At 49.6% G+C, this 23,604-nt stretch overlaps 1 protein-coding gene across 1 annotated transcript; it reads left to right on the top strand.

Moving 5' to 3' along the window:
- Window positions 1-2,828: 2,828 nt before the first annotated feature.
- LOC8026384 lies at window positions 2,829-3,430 on the top strand. The gene has a single exon (XM_002403500.5). The coding sequence runs from the start codon at window positions 2,851-2,853 to the stop codon at window positions 3,325-3,327; it is 477 nt and encodes a 158-aa protein (XP_002403544.4). The 5' UTR covers window positions 2,829-2,850; the 3' UTR covers window positions 3,328-3,430.
- Window positions 3,431-23,604: the final 20,174 nt, after the last annotated feature.

Below are 23,604 nucleotides of genomic sequence, written 5' to 3'. Positions count from 1 at the left end.
GCTTATCACTGGAATTGCCTTTTGTAAAGCCGTTCCATTCAACAAACCTTTTTTCTCTCCTAGAAGAATTATGGAGAAATTGACAATACGGACAAACAAGGCAGGAATTCGTTTTCTTTTGTTTCGCCTTCAGCGGGTGAGGTGCGAAAAGGGCTCGGGGCCAACACATCCATCGTGCCATTACATCCATCGAGCAATTACGTTCAATTTCGTGCCATTACATCCATCGTGCCCGTACATCCATACTGCCAGCACATCCATCGTACCATTACATCCATTTCTGGCCAGTTCATCCAACGTGCCATTACATACATCATGCCGCTACATCCATCGTGCCGTTACATCCGCCGCGCCATCACATCCATCGAGCAACTTCGTCCAAAAGCGTGTCAATACATCCATTCGGCCGTTACATCCATCGTGTCATCACATCCATCGAGCAGCTTCGTTCAAAAACGTGCCATTACATCCATCAATCACGTAGGTTTATTCCTTCGTTTAAGTATGCTGTATAATAGTTCACATTCTTTTGAAAGTTACACGCTAAATTGAACGTACAAACGCGAGTACAAGGACCCTTTGTGCGTCATCCACTTTCTGCGGCCCTCGGCGTTTCCAAAGTCGAACACGCATCGTCGGCGCGTTGTTTATTGTTTCCACATTGATCAAACATTGGTTACTGTTTTTTTTTCACAAACAAAATTAACTAACTATAAACTTTATATAGAATTAGAACGGTACACAAAATCACACCTTTTATTTTGCTTTCAGAAAAAAAATCTGAATGTCTTATAGATTTAAATTGTGATATACATATACTAACGTTCTGGGGCTTATCGTTTGTTCCCTGCATGTGGAACCCGAACCAATGCAGAGAGCAAGTCGTACGCTTCTTGAGCAGGTGTTGCGGTGACATCAGAACGACGCCGAACTTTGATTGGTTCTAAATGAAGGATAGTGGGTAGTCCTTAAAGCAAGCTGCCTTGAAGTCTACCCACTATCCTTCATTCAGAACCACTCAGAGCTCGGCGTTCTGACGTCACCACAACCCCTGCAAAAGAAGGACGACCTTGCTCTCCACATAAGAATGTGAATAACGTAAACAGCCCAGTGGCGGCCATCTTGGCTTCTATGGATGCGCTAGAACGATGGATGTAATGGCACGCTATGACGCCGTAACACGAAGGATGAGCAATTACATCCATCGAGCAACTACGTCCATCGAGCAACTACATCCAACGAGCAACTACATCCATCGAGCAGCTACATCCATACACATGTCAACGCATCCAACGAGCTAGTATATCCACCGTGCCATTACATCCATCGATGGATGTAATGGCTCGGTGGATGTACTGACTCGATGGATGTGTTAACATGTAATCTGCGAAAAGGGGGGCACCCCTGCATTTGGTCTTATGTCACCAGTTATTTCTGCCCTTTCCAGTTAATTTTTCGCATTCTATCATAAAGGAAGGAAGGTCCAGGAGAGGACATAACGCCGCAGATGTGAAGCGGAGGGAGGGGGGAGAACTTCCGGTTTTAGAGGACACGCCCCTATTGGTGACTCACTTGTGTGTCGCCTCGTCGTATGCCAACCAGTGTTGGTGCAAACTAACTCGTCACTTCCCTGAAATGGCTGTGTACTTGCGAAGTAACCGCGGTGGGCTGAAACTTCTGCACGAAGGCTTCGAGTATGACAAGGAACGTTGCTTCAAAGAAAAGGTGAGCCTTTCACTGAGTTTGCGATTCAAATGCGATCTTTTTTTAATAGTACGAAGATTGTTACGCCGACTCTTCCTGTCTTTAGCTAAGTTATAATTTATAAAAACGCCTATTCCTCGCAGACATACTGGCAATGTAGCCGGAAACTGGAGTGTAAAGCAAGGGCTCACACTATTGAAGAAGAAGTTGTCAAGCTGATCAACGAACACAGCCATGCTCCCAGCCGACTGGACCAAGAGGCCAAGTTGGCGTACTCATCAATGAAGGAAAGAGCACGGACGACTGAGGAACCCAATCAAGCCATCGTCGGACGCCTGGTGGCCGAGATGACACCGGAAGCTTGCAGTTACTTACCGCCTCAGGACACTGTTAAGAGAACATTAAGGTAAGTGTTATACACGAATGTTACGAATTAACATCTTTGCTACCTTAGCAAAATATATGCCACCTCATATGCTATGGAGATGTCCAGCCTAAACATTTTTAAAATTGAAAATATAGTAAAATAATAATGAGTAACCGCCCTATAGTTGAAACGTGACAGCAATAATATTTCCAACTTTTTTGCATGCAGGAGGGCGCGGGCGATGGAGCAACGGCCGATGCCTCTCCCTTCACGCTTAGAAGACGTCGTCATCCCTGCGCAGTACGCGTCGAAGATTGACGGGTCCAGATTCCTGTTGCATGACTCCGGTGTGCAAGACCAGGACCGTTTCCTTATCTTCTGCAGCCCGCAGATGGTGGATGGTCTCCGAACATCTAAGAAGTGGTTCGCCGACGGGACGTTCAAGGTTGCGCCTGAGTTGTTTTACCAGGTTTACAGTCTACACTGCGAAGTGGGCGGCTCCATCCTGCCTGCGGCATACATTTTGCTAACGCGGAAAGACTGTGGGACGTACACGCGAGCCCTGAACACCCTTAACGCCGAGTGTGGGGGAGATTGCGAGCCAAGGACCGTCACAGTGGATTACGAACTGGCGGCTATCAACGCTTTCAGGGCGGTCTTCCCAAGCGCCGACGTGCGCGGGTGTTTTTTTCACCTGTCGCAATGTGTCTACCGCAGACTTCAGTCGGAAGGACTACAGGAGCTGTGCTTTTGACCCCGACATAAACCTGGAAGCTCGCATGATCCCAGCTCTTGCAATTGTGCCCCAGGACGACGTGGAGGGGGCATTCACCGAGCTTGCGTCCAGCATCCGCGCAGAACTTCTCCCGGTGGTCGACTACTTCGAGGATGTGTTTATTGGGCGGCTAACGGCACGGGGCAGAAGAGATGCGCAGTTTCCAATTAAGCTATGGAACCACCACGACACCGTTCTCCAGGGCGGCTCCAAGACCACGAACTCAGTGGAAGCCTGGCACCGGAGCTTCCAAGCTCATGTTCAGTGCTCGCACCCAACTCTCTGGAGATTCTTGGAGGTGCTACAACGAGAAGACGCCCTGCAACTTCACCGGCTTGGAAGACTCGAGATGGGCCAGCGCTTCAAGCAGGCCTCGAAATACGCGAAGGCTGCAGAACGGTTAAAGACACTTGCTAGAGAATACGACGCTAGTGATGTGCGACGCTTCCTTAGGGGAGTTGCCCGCAACGTGTCGTTCTAGGTCCCGGGCCATGTGCCTTTTGTAAATAAAAGTGGTCCACATTACATTTTGTGTACTATTTTGCTTCTGAATGCATTTGGCTTCGGACTTTTGCTTGATAATGAAACCCACGACTAACCTATGATATGTATCTTTACCTGTTTCTATAGTATTCAGAAGGCCTATAATCTCGAGCTACTTTCCAGAAAGAGCATTCCATCAGGAATAAAGTCAGACAAGCGAATAAGTTTGTGTTTAGCTATACACCTGCTAGCTAGGAAATATCCTCGTAGTGTGAAAGAGGAAAGTAATTTAACTTGTTTAAGGTATGCATGTCTTAATAACGAGCAGAATCAACCGTGTTTGAATTGGGACAAGCTTTATGTCTTAATGAATACAACTGTTATATTTTATGCGTGAACATAAAATGTCCGAATAACTGCAAGTAAGTTCAACTTCCCGAACTTCAAATTTACACCGAAATTTCCGTGCACCGAAGCGACCGTACACCGAAAAGTCCGTACACCGAAATATCCGTGTACCGAAATTTCCGTGCACCGAAATGTCCGCACCGAAACGTCCTACACCGAAATGTCCTACACCGAAATGTCCGGATCCCTCACCCGACGCAGGAAGCGGGGATTATTGTGCGAAGATTCCGGATGACGGTGCGCCAGCTGCGGGACCTCCGTGAGGGTGTGTTCAGCACGGATCATCTTCGGACGCCACTTGCGGTTGTTCCGGCCCAACCCTTTTCGTGCCACAAAGCCGCCTAATGGAGAGATCGGCACCACCTCGGCCAGCGTCGTCTCCCCGGCTGAGAGTGGACCCTTTGTTGTCGCCTCCTCGGCGCGGCATTCGAGGGCGGGAGTGACTCGGCGCCGGGATGTGATGTCCGGCCGCTACTACGCTGTGGGCTTGTGCGTGCTAGTGGGCGGGGCCTGACCAGTTGGGGAACGGCGTCCTGGCCTAGAGACGTAGGGAAGGGGGACCTTATAAAAAGAGCGGTTTTACGCGCTCTCGGTGTGTTCTCACGTTGTTCTCATGCCGTACGGCAGACTGTACATAGAATGTAAATAAACAGTTTGAGAAGAGACACCCTGGCTCGCTACCAACTCTGCCCGATGTCCTGGGCGACGCATGGCTCCAGCGGAGATCGACTACATGGACAAGTCCCGAGTCACAACAACTGGATGGCAGCGGTACGATTCGACTCCAAGCCACTGAGGAGACCTGTTACGATTCGACTCCAAGCCGCGGAAGAGACCTGATGGGAGCGACGGCACGGAACCTGCGGAGTTCGGGCTGCGGCACCGGTGAGTGTTCGACACTTTTCCTTTGAGATTTACCAGGATTTGGATATCAAGGAGTAATATTTAATCTGGTTCTGAACGTCTACCTGGAAGAAAGAAAAGGGCTACTTCCAGGTGTGTGATAGGAAAAGTGACTTACACGTCAGGTATCATGGATCTTAAGGCACTACGCAAACCAGATCTAGAGGCAATTTGCCTAGCGTTGGGGATCGACATTGCGGGCCTGAAAAGAAAGCCTCAAATTATGGATGCTATTCATCGGTCGGGTGCTGACGGAGACGAACTGCAGGAGTGTTGGGAGTTTATTCAGGAACGCGAGAAAAGAGAGCAAGAGGAAGAAAGGAAACGCGAGAAAAGAGAGCAAGAGGAAGAAAGGAAACGCGAGAAAAGAGAGCAAGAGGAAGAAAGGAAACGCGTGGAAAGAGAAAAGGCGCAGAAAGAGTCCGAGGAGAGAGCAATCGAGAAGGCCAGGATCGACCTCGAGCTTGCGCGGGCAACTGGGAAACCAAGTTCAGTGGGGCAGCAGGGCTGGAAAATGAAGAATCTTTTGCAGCCCTACAGGGTTGGCGAGGATATAGGCCTATTCCTCGTCAATTTTGAGAGGGCTTGCGAGAAGGCAAGTTTCTCTCGGGAGTCGTGGCCTCAGCGCCTCTTGACGTTGTTGCCGTGTGAGGCGGCGGACGTGGTAGCCAGGCTGAGTAGGGAAGACTCGGAGGACTACACAAAAGTAAAATCGGGCCTCCTCAGAAAGTACAGGTTGTCCGCCGACGCTTTTCGCAAGCGATTCCGCGAAGTAAGGAAAAAGACCAGCGAGTCTTATCCTGAGTTCGCGTACAGCCTGAAGTCGAACTTAGAGGAATGGCTAAAGGGTTCCGAGGTTTTTGGGGACCATGACAAGGTGGTAGAGTGCGTCTGTCTGGAACAGTTTTTTAGTACCTTGCCCGAAGAAACCCGCTACTGGGTGCAGGACCGGCCTGACGTTAAGACGGTACAGCGAGCGGCGGAACTCGCTGAAGAGTTCAGCTCTCGTCGTGGCGTGCTTCCCGAATGGCGCGGTCGCCAACACAGAGACCCCTCGAAAGGGACCGGCGCGGGGTTTAAGGACAGGTTACGGCAAGGGAAAGAGAAGGGTGGCCACAACGGTAGCGCAGATGGGGCGGCGAAGGAGGGCGAAAACGGAGGAAAGAAACCCGAGGAGAAAGGGCACGGGAAGGCGTTCGAGTCCCGAAAACCTTCAGTATGCTTTAGGTGTCACGAGCCAGGGCACTTCGCTGCCGGGTGCCGTAAACCACGAGTAGTGTTTTCTTTCGTGAGTGAAGACGATGAGAACATGCGTCTGTTGGAGCCCTACATGCACGATTTGGTGGTGAACGGTAGACCTTGCAAAGTTCTCCGTGACTCAGCCGCTACAATGGACGTGATTCATCCGTCCTACGTAAGTCCATCTGACTTTACAGGCGATTGCGCCTGGATTAGACAGGTCGTTGAGGAGAACAGCGTATGTCTGCCGATTGCCAAGGTCAAAGTGGAGGGGCCTTTCGGGGAAATAGAATTAGAAGCCGCGGTATCAAAGTCCCTGCCCGAGAGGTACCCTTACCTCTTTTCAAACAGATCCGATCACCTTCTGAGGGAAAAGGGCCTAACCTTTGGGGAAGGAGTTGTCCAGGCTTTGACACGTTCCAAGGCGCGCGAGCTCGCAGCTAAGCAGTCGACCGAACACGGTAGTGAGGGCAGTCGGGACGAAAAGCACAATGGGTCAACTACTTCTGACTCCATCGAGATCCCTGAAGTGATTGAAGTTGCGCCCAGAGAGAGCAGTGACAGTGGGAGTGATCCGGCTGAGGATCAGGAACAAGTAGATAGACCAACTCCGGAGGAAGAGGGAAATTTTCTCTCGCCTCACTCATCGAGTTTTCAGAGCCTGGTGGAGGTGGACAGAGACACTTTAGCGGCCGAACAGGCGAGTGACCCCACCCTGAGTAACATGACAAACCACACTCAAAGGGAGGGAGTGGCTAAGCGGAACGTTTCGTTCCACACTCGTTCTGGCGTGGTTTACCGACAGTACAGGGATCGCAAAGGGGTCAGTTATGACCAGCTAGTAGTTCCGACAAAGTATCGCAGGGACCTTCTCTGTCTTTCGCATGGTAGCTCTTGGTCGTGTCACTTAGGCGTAAAGAAAACCAAGGCACGATTGCTACAGGAATTTTACTGGCCGGGTTGTTTCAAGGAGGTGGAAGAGTTTGTGCGCTCGTGCGATGCCTGTCAACGCGTTCGAAAGCCAACTGTCAAGCAAAAGGCGCCACTGAAGCTAGTACCACTAATCACCGAACCGTTCCGACGTCTGGTGATTGACGTCGTGGGACCTCTTCCGGTGACCGATTCGGGCTACCGGTACATCTTGACCATGCTTTGCCCCGCGACTAAGTTTCCGGAAGCAATTCCCTTAAAAGAGCTTAGTTCCGCCGGGGTAGTTCACGCACTTCTGTCGGTGTTTGCTCGGATAGGATTTCCGGCAGAGGTGCAAAGTGACCAAGGGAGCGTTTTTACTAGCGCCCTGACCACGACCTTTCTAGAAAAATGCGGCATTCGCGTAGTGCACAGCTCGGTTTACCACCCTCAGAGCAACAGCGTTGAAAAATGGCACTCAGTTCTCAAACGCGTTCTACGCGCGCTCTGTTACGAGCATAAGAAAGACTGGGAAGCCTGTCTGCCTGCTACGATGTTTGCTCTGCGGACGGTCCCGCATGAAACTACTGGGTTTAGTCCCGCTGAGCTGGTGTACGGGCGATCCCTGAGGTCTCCCCTCCGAATGTTACGTGAGGCATGGGAAGGCGAGGGCGAGCAGGTGACGGTAGTGGCCTACGTTTTAGAGCTCCTTGATCGCATGCACAGCACTAGAGAGTTAGTAAAGGCTAACATGAAAGCCGCGCAGACGAAAGCCAAACTCTATTACGACAGAACAGCCAGACGTCGCACGTTCGCCGTAGGGGACGCGGTCATGCTGCTCAGGCCCACTAAGAAGAATAAACTAGAAGTTCAGTGGGAGGGGCCAGCTGAGGTAGTTGGAAAGTTGTCTGACACGAACTATGCGGTGAAGATGCCTGGCCGGCGTAGGGAAGCCAGGATATTTCACAGCAACTTAATACCGACAACGGGAGGCAGTAGTCAACCTAGCTCTAAACATGCCCGAAGAAGTCGAAGCAGACTTTCCCGCGGTCGGTAACGAGCCAGAAGGTGAGTCTCTCCAGCGAATGCTGGAGAGGGTAGAACGCGAGACGGAGTTAGATCCAACACAGGTAGCCAAACTCCACGCGCTGGTTAATGAGTTTCGTGACTGTTTTGCGGATAAACCAGGGAGAACCAGCCTAGTGGAGCATGACATCGAATTAACGACCGATACTCCGATCCGTTCCAGACCTTATCGCGTCTCTCCTAGGCAGAGAGAAATCCTAGATCAGGAAATAAAGCGAATGCTGGAGCTAGGGGTCGTCGTACCAGCGGAGAGCGACTACACCTCCCCGGTAATCCTGGTAGAGACTCCTGGGAAAAGTCCTAGACCCTGTGTGGACTATCGAAAACTAAACGCCATAACGCGGGACCAGACTTACCCAATCCCTAATATTGAGGAAAGAGTCGAACAGGTAAGCAGCGCAAGGTTTCTGTCAACTTTAGACTTAACTAGAGGTTACTGGCAAGTCCCCCTAACGGAGCGGGCAAGCCAGTACGCGTCTTTCATCACTCCGATGGGAACTTTTCGGCCAGTAGTGTTAAGCTTTGGCTTAAAAAACGCGCCATTTTGCTTCTCCCATCTCATGAACCGGGTATTGCAAGGGCTGGAAACTTTTGCTCTTCCTTGCCTCGATGACATTGCTGTGTTTTCTGAGAGTTGGGAGGAGCACGTGGCAAATCTAAAGGAGGTTTTGAATCGCCCGCGCGACGCCGGATTGACCATAAAAGCGGAAAAATGTCAGCTAGGCCGAGCCGAAGTTAACTACCTGGGCTATATCGTAGGAAGAGGATACCGACGGCCGTCTGAGCTCAAAATCGAAGCTGTAGAAGAGTACCCGAGGCCACTAACCAAGACGGACATAAGATCATTCTTGAGTTTAACGGGATACTACCAACACTAAATCCGAGGCTACTCCCAGATCGCTAGTTCGCTGACAGACGCTCTTCGAAAATCTGAACCTTTGCGGGTGGTGTGGAGTAATGCGAAGGAAGACGCCTTTCGTTCACTCCAGAGACGACTGTTAAGCCAGCCGATTCTTCGGTCGCCGGATTACAGCCGTCCTTTCATAGTGCAGTGTGACGCGAGCGACCGGGGCATGGGGGCCGTGTTAAGCCAGAGGGAGGACGATGGGAAGGAGCACCCTGTCTTATACGTTAGCCGAAAACTTTCTACCAGAGAAGAGGCGTACAGCGCCTCGGAAAAGGAGTGTGCATGCATGGTTTGGGCGGCCGGAAAGTTGGATTGCTATCTGGCAGGTACGCGCTTCACTTTCGAGACAGACCACTGCCCACTCACGTGGCTCCAAAATATGTCCGCAAAGAATGGGCGTCTTCTGAGATGGAGCTTAGCTCTACACCGGTATAATTTTGAAGTTAAGTACCGAAAAGGCAAGCTAAACGGGAATGCGGATGGGCTTAGCAGAGGCTTTGTCGCGTAGGTTGAAATTCTTGATAATGTTGCCTTTTTCTTCTATTAATATTTTTTGTTTTTGCGTGTGTAATATGGTTCGATGTCAGCCTGATTTGGATGAAAAGCATCATCATATGACTTTCTTTGGGATCAAAATTGAATGAGTTAATCGCCTGCTTTCCGAGGCGGTATATCCTTCTGACCTTTACATTTGGTTGCGTGGTGTATATTTTCTAGATATTTTGACGTATCAGTTACGGGGTTGATTCTATTCACATTAGTGGTCTTAATTGTTTGTCTTCGCTACCTGGTAAATTTCACTGGTGGAGTGTTGGGCACTGGCTGGGGTTACGGCTTCGGCTTTTTTGCGGGTTCTGTTATGCCTTCGACAGGTCTTCACCCAAGTCTGCTCCACCCGGGGCAGTTCTTCGTTCGCCAACCAAGTCTACGGAGGAAGCGGAACTTCCTGGACTCTTCGGAGAGCAGCGGTGACTGCAACCCCTTCGAGTCCACTACCTGGCGGCGGAGGAGCTGTTATGAAGGGCCCCCGGACCAGACCCTCTCGATCTAAACCACCCGGCACTGGGGAACCCCCTTGAGAATCGTCGCCATATGGTTCCGGTCAGTTGAGATTGAGCCCGGAAACGAAGCGAGCGGCGACAAAGGGATGGCTTTCGACGGAGGACCACCGTGTTGTTGCCGCCACACCTTGGCGCGAAGCTGAGCCGGACCCTTACTTCTGGCGGGGATTACACTGGCCCGAAACAGGGTCACCCGACGCAGGAACCGGGGATTATTGTGCGAAGATTCCAGATGACGGTGCGCCAGCTGCGGGACCTCCGTGAGGGTGTGTTCAGCACGGATCATCTTCGGACGCCACTTGCGGTTGTTCCGGCCCAACCCTTTTCGTGCCACAAAGCCGCCTAATGGAGAGATCGGCACCACCTCGGCCAGCGTCGTCTCCCCGGCTGAGAGTGGACCCTTTGTTGTCGCCTCCTCGGCGCGGCATTCGAGGGCGGGAGTGACTCGGCGCCGGGATGTGATGTCCGGCCGCTACTACGCTGTGGGCTTGTGCGTGCTAGTGGGCGGGGCCTGACCAGTTGGGGAACGGCGTCCTGGCCTAGAGACGTAGGGAAGGGGGACCTTATAAAAAGAGCGGTTTTACGCGCTCTCGGTGTGTTCTCACGTTGTTCTCATGCCGTACGGCAGACTGTACATAGAATGTAAATAAACAGTTTGAGAAGAGACACCCTGGCTCGCTACCAACTCTGCCCGATGTCCTGGGCGACGCATGGCTCCAGCGGAGATCGACTACATGGACAAGTCCCGAGTCACAACAGCTTGCACCGAGAGATGCCAAAGCACGTATACTCTGCATAAACAAAAAAAAAATAAATAAATAAATAAAGAAAAAGAGGTCGGGCAGTGAAATCGCCGAGATGTCGCCACTCCGCACAAGCGAATGTGTACGAAGGCACCCTATTCACGGTGGCGAGACAAAAAAGAAAAAGAAAAAACGCCTGCTCCCCGCAAAATCAACCCGCAAAAGCCTGCCGGGTAAACGCGGGCGCAGACACCTGCAGGTCTTCCACGCGCAGACGGGTCTCCTCACTCCCTCTCTCTCATTCTTTCTCTGCGTGTCTTTGTTTTTATTTATTTCCCCCTTCGTTACTTCTCTTCCTCGACCCTCCTTTGCCCCGGGTTCCTGGTATGTTCCGTTTCTCCTTACGATGGACCGCAGAGGACCCTACGAGCTATCGGAGCCAATCCAATGCCGCGTGAGCGTTACGTCAGCTTTAGGACAGACACAACGAAGCACGAGGCGCGTGGTATGTTCATATGCGCTGGCATAGCCTCCTCTATACGGAGAAAGCCTGGTACATCGACGACGGAGCCATAGAGCGCGCGGCCGCAGGAAAAAGGAGAGGAGGAGCGCGCCGAACGGTGACCAATATGGTAGCGCAGAGCAGAAAGGGCAGACCTAGACAGCGAGCGCTTGGGTCATGAGCGGCCGCTCCCCGAACCACGCTTGTTTTCGTGTTTTCGTCACCGCCGTTTTCGCACTCCGGGAGAAACGGGCGCGGCGATTCGAAAGGGCGCAGGGAGAAACGGGAAAGGGTGGACGTTGAGTTTCTCCTCTCCACGACAGCGACAAGAAAAGAGAGAGAAAAAAAAAAAGATTGTTTTTGCGTTTGGCCGCTCGCTCTTTTGTGGCGCTAGCGGACAAGGTTCTCTCCGCTCCCGTTTCTCCGCCTCTCCTTTCCCATTTACGGCGGCCGTCTTTCCACGCGACGCGCCAGGCTTTCTCCGTATAGAGGAGGCTATGGCGCTGGATTGGCTGCTACGACTTGTAGCTCCAGTTCCGGTCCATCGTAAGGTGCGTGCAACGGCCAAGAAACTCGCTCCGCGAATGGGCACGTTGTTTGAAGCGAGGATCGGCCGGGCAACCACGCCCAGTAATCTCGGTTTGAAGAGGCACTGCCGTTGTTCGTGGGAAAGAACGTCGTCCGTCGTCACGTACGGCGACGCGGGGCTTGCGTCCTCGCCGTCGCAATGTTTAATCTAGGGTGCCTTCATGTGCGCTCTGCTTAGGGTGGTGGCATCTCGCCATTTTGTCACACACGTTTATTTTTTATTTTTTGTTTAGAAGCGCGTGAAAGAGCGTGTCCCTGCACGCGCTTGTGGCGCTGACTGTGCTATGGCTACATTTTGTTTTCGTCGATTTCTTTGTATTTTCCCCGTGAGCGCGTGCTGTCCGCATCGGGTACTACAAAGGGTGGCATCACTCTAAACAGAAGGTCATTGAGGCACCCTAGTTTAATCTTCGTCAGGCTCTTGCAGAGCCCATCTGGCTCTTGCAGAGCATAACCAACGTGTATGCTCTCAAAATAAACACCCAACTGTGTGGACAACAATCTAGACAAAGCAGCCCCTATAGTTCGATCCCCTCCCCAATAGTCAAATTCACGAGACGCTCTCACTGTTCAGTAACTATTTCTAAGCCAGTTCATTCATGCTATAACGAGTCGTAAAAATTCATCAACCTTGCTCTTCCAAACGATAAAACGAATTCCGAGTAGGATAAATTTAAACTCGTTTCAAAGTACACTGCCAAGATAAAGCCGCCCATATTAATTGTCTCTAAAACAGCAGTTGCAACATGACAAATCACGGAATTAACTCGAGATATTTAGCACATCTTAGTTCAGCGGTTCTCAAACTGGTGGTCCGCGGCGACGGTTGAAGGGGTCCCGGCTGATTCGAGGATCACCCTGTATATGTGTACATGTGAGTAAAAACAGCGGCGCACAGACACAACTAAAGGGAAGAAAATTAAAACAAATGCAAATCTAATAATTCGAGCAAAATAAGCGAAACTGCACTGAACGTACGGTTGAATGCACTGACCGTAGATTCAAATATACACTTGTCAACTACAAACACATGGGACACGAGGCGACAAAGACAATCGCAAGACATTACTTCAAAATCCGTCTTTACAAGTGGACGGGCGTGGAGAGTTCGGCAGTAGCACTGTCAATATATAATCAATATTTTTTTTTAATTACACAATATATTTCTCGCGATACTGTATTACATAAATGACATTGATAAAACACTATCAAATGATCTGTGCCGCGAGAGGCGCTCCGGAATATTATTTCTCACTATAAACATTGTGTTTGCTATTAACACGCTATTTATTTTGTACGATGTGTTAGCGAGTGATTGCTTTATTCAACTATGCAGAAATAGCGGTACTGCGATTCCCGTGGCCAAACGAGCCAATTATGTTTTGGCCATAAAAAAACTGAAAACCTAGATACCTAAAATCCCTTTGGGTTTTAGCAATACGTCCAAATTTATTTACCGTCTAATGACTTTAAATATATAATTGCAACACGAGCTAGAAACCCGCTCGTGGGAAACTTGATTAGCAGATTTCAGTTATTTACCCACCCAGCTTATCGCTACAGTGATCTCCCATGGAATGTTCGCCGAGCCCCCTAAAGGCACAGTGAATACGGCACTAAGGTAAATGCCTCCCCCTCTTCTAAAAGAAAAACACGTTCCAGTTAAGTAAAAACAACACTGTATATTAGGTACTTTAAAAATAAATACATAATCGAATACATATATGACAAACTACCGGCATATACCTTCGTTACTTCATCACAACTAGTCACAAGCACTGCACAACAAAGTATTTTTATAAAATTTTTCACGACACTGATTGTTTGTTATAGTATTTCATAGACAATTTGTAATGATTGGCGACCGGGCAGTTTTTCATGACTTGAGAACATATCTTCCAATAGTCCAGATCCCCACACGTTCTGCTCCTCGGAAGACTTCGTAGAAGGTTGAGCACTTTCGTGTAGTTCGTTCCACACTGCAGCAGAATCGTTCAATCTAAAAAAATAAAAGCAGAGAAAAACACCATGAGCGGTTATAGGGTCTATTCACGTGCTGAGTCATCGCCCACAAACATGACCACCAAACGATAAAGCAAAACTTTGATTCGCGAGAGTTGTGAAAAATGAAAGACAAAGCAAACTCGCCAATGGGATAACTGCGTTTGCCTTCGGTGGCCATACTTCTGTGTTGTGACTCGGCATCAAAAGGCAGTCTGACGTCATATAAATACTTGTAACCTCCTTGCCTACTAGCCCCGAGATCGAACGCAAGCGTCGCTGTTGTTCGAGGCGTTCGAGATCGTTTCATAGGTCACAAGGAAAGGGTACAGAGAGTTTAATCGCAAAAGATTACAATCGCACGAATAAAATTATAAAAAAATAACGCTAAACATAAAGCAAAAAGTTACGGAGAAGTTATCAGCGACCAATCACCAACCGTCCGCAACGTGAGTACTAAAGGTGTCGCGAACCAGCCGACATTCCGAGTTCGACCAGGTTCGAGCTTCTCGAACCTTTCCCGCAAAGTCCGACAACGTGCGCACTTGGGCACACGTACGCCCAAGTATGCATGCGCCCACTCAAACACGCACGAATTAGGCACTCATACGCATGCGCGAACACAGATACGCGGATGCACGCGCAGGCACGGATGCAAATTCACGTACACACGCACAAGCACACCCGCGCACACGTACGCACGAATTACACACGCACGTGCACGCGCGCACTCGCACAGGCACGCGCACTTATGAGCAGGCAAACGCCCACGCGTGCAAACACGCACGCACATACACGTATAACACGCACACAGATACGCGGGTATATATACTCACGCGTAGGGAGGAAAACACGCATGTGCATGGGGGGCACGCACATAAGCATCCTCGCTCATGGACGCGCACACGCAAGCAGACGCGGACGCGGAAATACGTACGCAAGCGCGAGCACGCACATGATAGAAAAACTAGACGAAACGTCACAAGGTGTATCGATGAAACGAACGCCGGCAATTTCCGATGGAACGATTTATCCTTGAAAAAGTGCAGCTTCGAAGAAACGAGCTGTCTAAAACGTCGTCTGACGAACTGACTGCATGGCACCGCGTATATTCGGAATGTATAGTACATAAAACAGCGGTCACTAAAACAGTCACACAAAAAGCATAACTGTTTCCAGTGCTTCGTGAGAAATCGTCGGACTCCAGTTGCCGAAACAAATCTTGCATTCACAGAAATACACATACAACAGAGAGGGATTCTAACCACGGTCATCTCACCATAAAAATAAACTACGCATTGCCACATGCTCAGTCTCCGCCCAAATGTAGCCTAGCGACAGAGACTAATGTATTTTCGCGGCGAGAAAAACATGCTTCGGATTTCTTTCGAACGCACTCTAAAGAAATGAATATTATATCTACGATCAAAATTCGCGCCCCTTTTAGAGGAAGAAATGTAGTACTTACCGTTCCAGAAGGAGCGTCGTTCTTGTGCCTGTACGATCGCTTTGACCACGCACAGTCTGCAACGACGGTAACAAGCGGATAGCCTTCGGCATCGATCTCGCCAGATTCCTTCGCGCGCCTCGCTTCTTCCACTCCGGCCTGTTGCATGGCTTCCCAAGCGGCATCTTCAACACCCCGAGTCGATTCGTTCTCGCAGCGCTACGACACAATGACTCAACCTCACCTGAAACCTCACCATCCGTAGTTTCAGCAGAGGGTCGCTTACGTGCAAACTCTATTTGCGACTTCGAGACCTTTCGCTTGCCATATTTATACCTCTTTGGACCCATAGCTGCGAGAACGGCCTTTCTAGTTATGAAAACACGCACCGCTATCCGCCTGACACCCTACCCCGAGAAACAAAACCACTCTGTCTGGACGGGCCTTGCCGTCCCTGGACCACCACAAGCGCGTTACTGAAGAGCGCATGCGCGCGGAGTAATACAAAATCAGAGCAACGTGCGTGGCGAAATGGTGGCGCCCTCACTCGGCGCTCGTCGAACTAGTCTTGACCGTCCAAACGAGGAAAACAAGCCACAACACCTTGGTTCAGTTTTTTCGATGTAGTTAAAGAACGGATGTACTTACAGCTATAATTTTAATATAATTGAATTCCGTGTTAAATTCCGCAGATATCCCATAAGACACATTTGAAGTTCAAAATTCACAGGTTTTTAAAAACGCGTTCTAACGTAAACATGTCAAAACAGCCGATTCCGACCGATTTCACGATTTAATATAAAATATAATAAATGTTTTTATGAAAAATATGCTCTGAGGGATAGTTGGACGAAGGATCAATCTTTTCATATCAAAAAAAGTTTGAAAAAATCGGAGTAGCGGTTATTAAATGAGAATTTTCGTAAAATGGCAGAAAATCGCGTGTATTCTCTATGGGGCTTGGAGGAGCGCTCCCTCTTAAGGGTGCCCCTTACAATAAATAGCCTTCCATTGTGCATTGGCTGTGCATGCACTCTGCTGTTATAAGTAACAGAAGGCCCGTAATGAAGGTAGGGCAACTTACTGATTTTTAATTTGCCACCGACTGTGCTTAAAACATAGTTTGGGTGGGCATCCATTTGAAATATTACGGTAAAAGGCTTCAGTCCACATTCCAACCCCATTTGCATAAATCTTCAGATAACCCAAGTTAAACCACAAAGTAAGAATCGCAGCCTTATACCCGTCAATATTGTGAAAAAGAGGACACATAAATACCGGCAGTGTCCTGGTGGTGAAGTTCTTCAGCTGCGCTTCTGCAGCACTAAACTGTTCCATGTTGCGGAGGGGCATCAGGAACAGCTCGGGTGGTTCAGGCCTGGCCAGTTCCTGGGGTGTCGCCTGTTCCCCGGGCCTCGCCTGCTCTCCCTGGTACTTGAAAGACACCACGTGCCTGAGCACCTGCCCAACAGACTTGCAGTTCCCTGTTCTGCTGCTGTAGGTGCCCATTCTAAATGTGCAGGTCGATGACGGCCTAAGCAGCTGAGCGTCGAAGGCTGCAAGATAACCAAGGCATAAGAAAGCATTATCCATTTTGCTGATCAACATTATGCACTGATGATGGGAAGAAACTTTTTCAGAAACTGGGGTTTCGGGAAGTTTCAGAAGAACGCTTGAACCTTCAGGTATTTCGGATGGTGTGGGTAGCTTTGGAACGGTTGCCAGACACAGCGAGTGTTTCAAATTTTTCAAAAAATTTAAGAGACGTTATAATTTGTATGGAATATTCATAAATTTAATAAAAAAAAATGTGTAAATCAAATAAACTTTCTGAAAAGGAGACACGGTTCCAATTTTCAGAACTTCACAGTTTTGGCTTGTATGGTCAAAATGAATGCTCCCACAAAGTTTTATGATGTTTTTTGACAATCAAAGGAAATAAAAATACTGATTCATCGGCGACGCACGCAAGACGCACTGCACTTAGCTGCGATAAGCACCAGTTTAAAATCTGATATATAGGTCCGTGCCTATTAGGCCTAGCTTGGTGCCTGTACCCTTGTTGGAACAGCCATTTCCTGGGCTTTCCGGACGGCCTTTTTTTTAACTATCAACCGTCTAAGAATGGGAGAGAATCCCGTTAAGAACACTTGCCCTGGGATAGAAAACGAAATTGGCTGCAAGCGGCTGCTTTGTGGTCACATGATACCTCGCGCCTAGGCATATGACGCTTTAGATTGAATTGGCACTTCCAACTGAAGCACATGTCTTCAGTTGCGCCCCTTGTTAAATAGCAGAAGTTCCCAATGCAACTTTGTTTTCTATCGTTTCACTCGCAGCATACAGTGTGTAAAAGATGATCCACCTTTCTTCGGTTCTGGTAGTAGACGACGCAACGGCGTCTTGTTTCCCGCAGCAAATGACACTCTAGGGCAGACAAACCCTCCCTTTTTACTCACGTTAGCAGGCGACCTGTCTGTTAAAGAAAGGCCAGCTCCCTCAGTACAAGCCTGCCGAGATCTCAACCTCACAAAACACCAAAATCGGGCCACTGGTACAACATTTCAAGGTACAAACACAAGCTGCACAGCACGGCGCCGAAGCAAACTTGCTGCACCTAAAAACAAGCCTCTAAGCTGTCCGTAGAACCTCTCCAAAGTAGGACAGCAGCACGATCGTTCTTGGCAGCATGCAATGCTTTCCCAGAGCATTACGAGAAAGCTCTGTGACCAGTAGCGTATTGTGTTTCGTTTTACGTTCTTTTGCGAAGGGCACACATGGACAACCTTTCGTGCCGGAGTCTGGCTGAAGACTGACGTCTCGTTTATTAAATCTACAACGAAATAAAAGAAAGGCGCCTCTGGTACGGGGCGCTCAGGTTACGCGCGAAGCGGAGGGACGGGGCTCCGCGCGCGAACGGTTGCTCTCGCTCGGTCGTTTTGGACTTTGGAGCTCGCTAGCGTCGGCGCGTCGGCGACCTCCATAACATCCCTCCTTCTAAGGGAGCTTCGAAGAAGTGCTGAAACGGTCTGGCTCTTTTAGACATCGGCCGTGCCGAGAATGTTTGTGGGAGGTGTCGGCACACGTTTCCTCGGGCCTCGTGGTTGTTTCGGGGAACTCTTCGATGCGTTGTTTATCTTGTTCGTCGGGGAAAGGAATTAAATGCGTGCGATTTCTTCGGATCTCTTGACCCTCGGACGTTATCCAGTAAGATCGTGGTGTATGGGCCTTGTTCTGAACAACTCCGGTTCGCTTTAGGTCAATGACCCAAACTCGCTCTCCAGAGCCGAGTGGATCGAGTTGACGCACTCCGTGTCGCCGGTCGAAGTATTGCTTTTGTCGGTTCCTGTTTTCTTGCTCATAGCGACGGAGTTCTTTTTGGTCAGGTAGCTTTGGTTCCAGGAGCTGGGTGGCGATCGGTACGGTTGTACGCATCCTTCTCCCCATGAGAAGTTCTGTCGGACTGTATCCGTTGGGCAGAGGCGTTGAACGGTAGATCATGAGTGTCTCGTACGGACCTTCCGTTTTGCTGAGTGATCTCTTTATGATCTTCACCGCAGCCTCAGCCATCCCATTGCTCTGCGCGTAGCGAGGGCTTGATGTGATGTGCTTAAATCCGTAGGTCTGTGAGAACTTTGTGAATGCTGAACCTGTGGTTCCCGCAAACTGAGGACCATTATCAGACACCACTACTTCTGGGATGCCATGCCTCGCAAATATCGATTTGCAGTGCATTATTACGCACGCTGCTGTGAGGCTTTCCAGTCGAGCGATTTCGGGGTAGCGAGAGTAGTAGTCGACGACGACCAGCCACCATTTCCCGTGAATGAAGAAGAGGTCCATCGCCACTCTCTCCCACGGTCGACTAGGAAACTCTGACGGGATGAGGGGAGCTTTCGGTTCTGGCCAGTTTAATGCACTTTTCGCAGTTCTTGACCAGGCGCTCGATATGATCGTTTATCCTCGGCCACCATACCGATACATTTGCCCGTGCTTTGCATTTTCCTATGCCCATGTGTCCTTCATGAAGTTGTTGCAGGATATGTGGACGGCAGGATTCTGGTACCACTATTCTAGAACCATTCATGAGAAGGCTGTTTTGCACGGCAATGTGATGACGGTACTCGTAGTACTCTTTGAGGTCTGTTCCGAGATCTCGACGATTTGGCCAACCTTTATGGCTGTAGCTGGCGAGTCTTTGGCAAACATGGTCTTTGTTTTGTTCTGCCGTTATCCATTGGAGACTCGTTTGCGTTGCTGGCAGGGACGTCTCTATGTGTCGAATGAAGCAATCGATTTCTTCTTGCATCTCTCTGTCTTGCCGCTGTGGCAGAGGGCTTCTTTAGAACGAGTCAGCTGCTTGGAGTTCCTTGCCCGGAACGTGGGCAACTTCGAATGAGTAGCGCATTAAACGCATGCGCAGTCTCTGAAGCCGTGGAGTTAGGTCGTCCAATGACTTTGATCCGAACAGAGAAATGAGTGGTTTGTGGTCGGTTTCCAGTACAAAGTGCGTTCCCACGATGTAATCTCGGAATTTTTCGCGTGCCCACGTGAGTGCCAAACCTTCTTTTTCGATTTGGGCGTACCTCTTTTCTGTTTCGGTGAGTGTTCTGGACGCATAGGTGATGACACGATATGATCCATCCTCCTGCTCTTGACGCAGCACTGCACCCAGGCCGTAGGATGACGCATCTGCCGATACAATCGATCGTTTGTTGGCGTCGTACATTCCAAGAACGGGGCAGGTTGAGAGAATTTCTTTCCATTTTTCGAAGGCTTTCTGCTGAGGATGATCCCACACGGAGTCCACTTTGGAACTGAGCAGTGACGATAGTGGATGCAGTAGGTCAGACAGGTGTGGCACGAATCGTCCTAGGTAAGTCGCCATACCCATGATACGCTTGACTTCTTGCTTTGAAGTCGGTATGGGCATCTGTTTCACTGCGTTGACGATTGTCTCGTCTGGACGGACACCATCGCTGTCTACTTGATGACCTAGGAACTTGATACTTGTCACTCGAAACACACATTTTTCCTGATTGAGCGTGAGTCCTGCTGATGAGAGTCTCTTGAGGACTTCTCGCAGACGTTGCCCGTGCTGCTCGGACGATGACGCCCACATCAAGATATCGTCCATGTGGCAAAGTACTCCTTCCATTCCTTGGAGAAGTTGTGTGATACGTCTCTGGAAGTGTTCCGGTGCTGACGTGATTCCGAATGGTAGGCGATTAAAACAAAATCTTCCAAACGGAGTGATGAATGTCGTCAGGAGTCGTGACTTCTCGTCTAAAGGGATCTGCCAGAACCCAGAATTCGCGTCCAGCTTTGAGAAGATCTTGGCTCCCGCTAGCCTTCCCAGCGTGTGCTCCACTGATGGGATAGGGTGATATTCGCGCTGAATGTGCTTGTTCAGTTGTGTGAGATCAACACAAATGCGAATTTTGCCAGACGGTTTGGGGTCGATGACCATCGGCGCGCGCCATTCAGTAGGCTCTTCTACTGGAGAGATGACACCTTGCGACTGCATGTTTTCTAGCTCTTTCTGCGTTTCTCGATACAGCGAAAGCGGTACTCTTCTCGGTGATGCGATAGCAAACGGTGTCGCGTTAGGTTTCAGCTTGAGAACGTGAGCACCTTCGAGAGATCCCAGTCCTTGAAAAAGGTGAGAGAACTCTTTCTTCGGTTCGCAAGCTTTGTTTGCAGTCATGCAGATTTGAGGGCAAAGCCGACATTTTTCGATAGCTGGCTTACCCAAGAGAGGTTTGCGAAGTCCTTTCACGATGTAAACTTCTTCGAGTGCTTGTTGCCCACGACAGTTGAGCTTCATCCAAGCTGATCCCATGACTTTAAGGGGTCGTCCGTCTGGACCATGAAGTCGGCGTTGGGGCTCGGAGAGCTTGTGGCACTTTGCGGAGACCTTTTGAAAGATGGCAGCTGGTAACACCGTTTCGTCTGCTCCAGTGTCTATTCGGAAAACAACAGGAGTTTCGTCGACGAATATCTCGATTTCCCATTTTGCTGTTTGAGGACAAGCTGCAGCTCCTACGAATCCTTGTTCGTGTACGAGGGAGTTCACGGTAGTTGAAGATTTGCAGACTGTTGCAAAATGTCCCTTTTTCTTACACCTGTTGCAGCCTGCGTTCTTCGCCGGACACACGCTCCTCGGGTGAGCTTCTCGGCCACACCAACGGCACGGTTTGCCTATTGGTTTGGGTGTCGTGGTCTTCTTAGTAGGAGTTCGAACATTTGAACGTTCAATTCCTCGCTGAGCAGGTCCTGTTGCTGTCCCATATTTGGCTGCTATACGGTCAACGTTGGCATCCTTTTCTTTTGTCGGTCGGAGTTCCACTTGTTGCTTCTTAATCACTTCCGATTGTCGCGCAGCAGCGATGGCCTTCTGGAGGTCCAGATCAGGATTCAGTTGAAGTTTTTCTGAAGTCCTGCTGTCCCGAAGACCAACAATCAGCCTGTCGCGGATCAATTCTTCCTTCAGTGGTCCATAGTTGCACGTAGTGGCTAATCCATGGAGAGCAGTGACGTACTCCTCGACGGTTTCCGTCTCCAGTTGCGATCTTATGTTGAACATGGCTCTCTCATACACCACGTTTCGACGAGGAATGAAGTAACGTTCGAAGTTCTCCATCACCTTCTCGAAATCTTGGGCCTCGGTGTCGGACAACTTGAAGGTCTGCAAGACGTCTTCAGCTTGTGGTCCCATGATGTAAATGAGAGCGTCGACTTGGTGTGATGATGGTTGAGATGCCAGTCCTGATGCACTGTGGAAGCGCTAGAATCTCTTCTTCCACGCCGGCCATTCGTTAGGTGTTGTAAAACTGAAGGCTTCGGGTGGCGAGATGCGAAAAGTTGCCGTTACCGTTTGTTCGGTAGCACCGTTGTCGGCAGAAGTTGAGGAATTGTCCATTGTTCCTTCGTTTGTAGACGATCCTGCGCTATACTAATTATTAGTAGACTCGCGGAGCGATCCCGCTTCTGACACCATGTTTCGTTTTACGTTCTTTTGCGAAGGGCACACATGGACAACCTTTCGTGCCGGAGTCTGGCTGAAGACTGACGTCTCGTTTATTAAATCTAAAACGAATAAAAGAAAGCCGCCTCTGGTACGGGGCGCTCAGGTTACGCGCGAAGCGGAGGGACGGGGCTCCGCGCGCGAACGGTTGCTCTCGCTCGGTCGCTTTGGACTTTGGAGCTCGCTAGCGTCGGCGCGTCGGCGACCTCCATAACATATTGAAGGACTCGGTCACTACTGTAAATGTGCATGTGTCACTACGAAGATTATGGAGCTAACTAAATTGAGCAACTGCATGCAAGTTAATCTGGTCAAGCATGCTAACAGAGGGCAGATCAAAAACGTGTGCTAGCAGATTATCAGGACTTTAGATGAAAGGGAACAGTACAAAATAATACTTACTGGATATCTGCAAACTTAATGCTCTGAACGAAGGCCAGTCAGGGTCTGGTGCTTGGTCCGCTCGCACACGAGACAAGATGTCCGCACGAGACAAGATGTCCGCCCCAGACATTTTGCTTGGCCTCACGCCGTTGTTTCATACTCACGTTGAACCACAACAGAGGGACGGGCGCCACCGTTATATTGTCATTCTCTTCGATGAACAGTACTCCTCCTCACTAGAATAAAAGGCGTGGTCAGACATAATGTTCATTCAAGTTACTTCACACTGTCACGTCTTCGCAACCTTTAGCATATAACTCCATGGCTATATCCCGATGCACGGCCACAATGAAACACGACGGCGTCGCATTCCAGAAACGCCAAGTAATAAAAGTAGCGGTAAAAGAGAAACAAACGGTGCTCATTTCGCGTAAAGGTCTGTTTACACTATGCTTTGTAGCTTTTTTCTTGCAGCGGTTTCGTGATACCGAGGTTTTGTGCAAGTAGCTTATTTACATCCAGTTTTGAAGCAATGGCAATGGCGTTTCGACTATAATTCGTTAATTTTTAAGCTGAGACTAGAAGCTCCGCCTTCAACGCGAGCTTTCTGCCCTTGCTAACACAAGTGCGATCGCGCAGGCACGCGCAACCAAAGCACTGCAGAAGCCAGCGAGCTCGCGCTGAAGGCGGAGATTCTAGTGTCAGCTTAGGGGCGAATGGAGTATACATTCCTTGCATATGACGACACGTTAGGTAAGGAGGGGGCCCTGTGCCATGCCGGTGGTGGACTTCACAACGCGCGGATGTGCTTACCAAGGCGTAGGATGCCGCTAACTGCCTGGACATACCGTAGAATACCGTGCATCCGCCCATTCCACATTAAGCGCCCATTACCAAATTTGTGAGATCTGAGGAAATATGCACAGTACATTTATATGTAAAATTGACGACCGGACAAGCACCCATCCCCCATTTTTTTGCGATTATTTCCAAAGTTTGAGTGGGCGCTTGCCCGGTATTTAACGGTACACCATGTTTTCATAGAAGGAACCTAGTTTTGTTTGCTGTGA

The sequence above is a fragment of the Ixodes scapularis genome, unplaced genomic scaffold (assembly GCF_016920785.2).
Source record: "Ixodes scapularis isolate PalLabHiFi unplaced genomic scaffold, ASM1692078v2 PGA_scaffold9__187_contigs__length_104089568, whole genome shotgun sequence".
In the NCBI taxonomy this organism is placed as follows: Eukaryota; Metazoa; Arthropoda; class Arachnida; order Ixodida; family Ixodidae; genus Ixodes; species Ixodes scapularis.
Note: the sequence above shows the minus strand (reverse complement) of the source record. Positions and strands in the feature narration are given on the sequence as shown.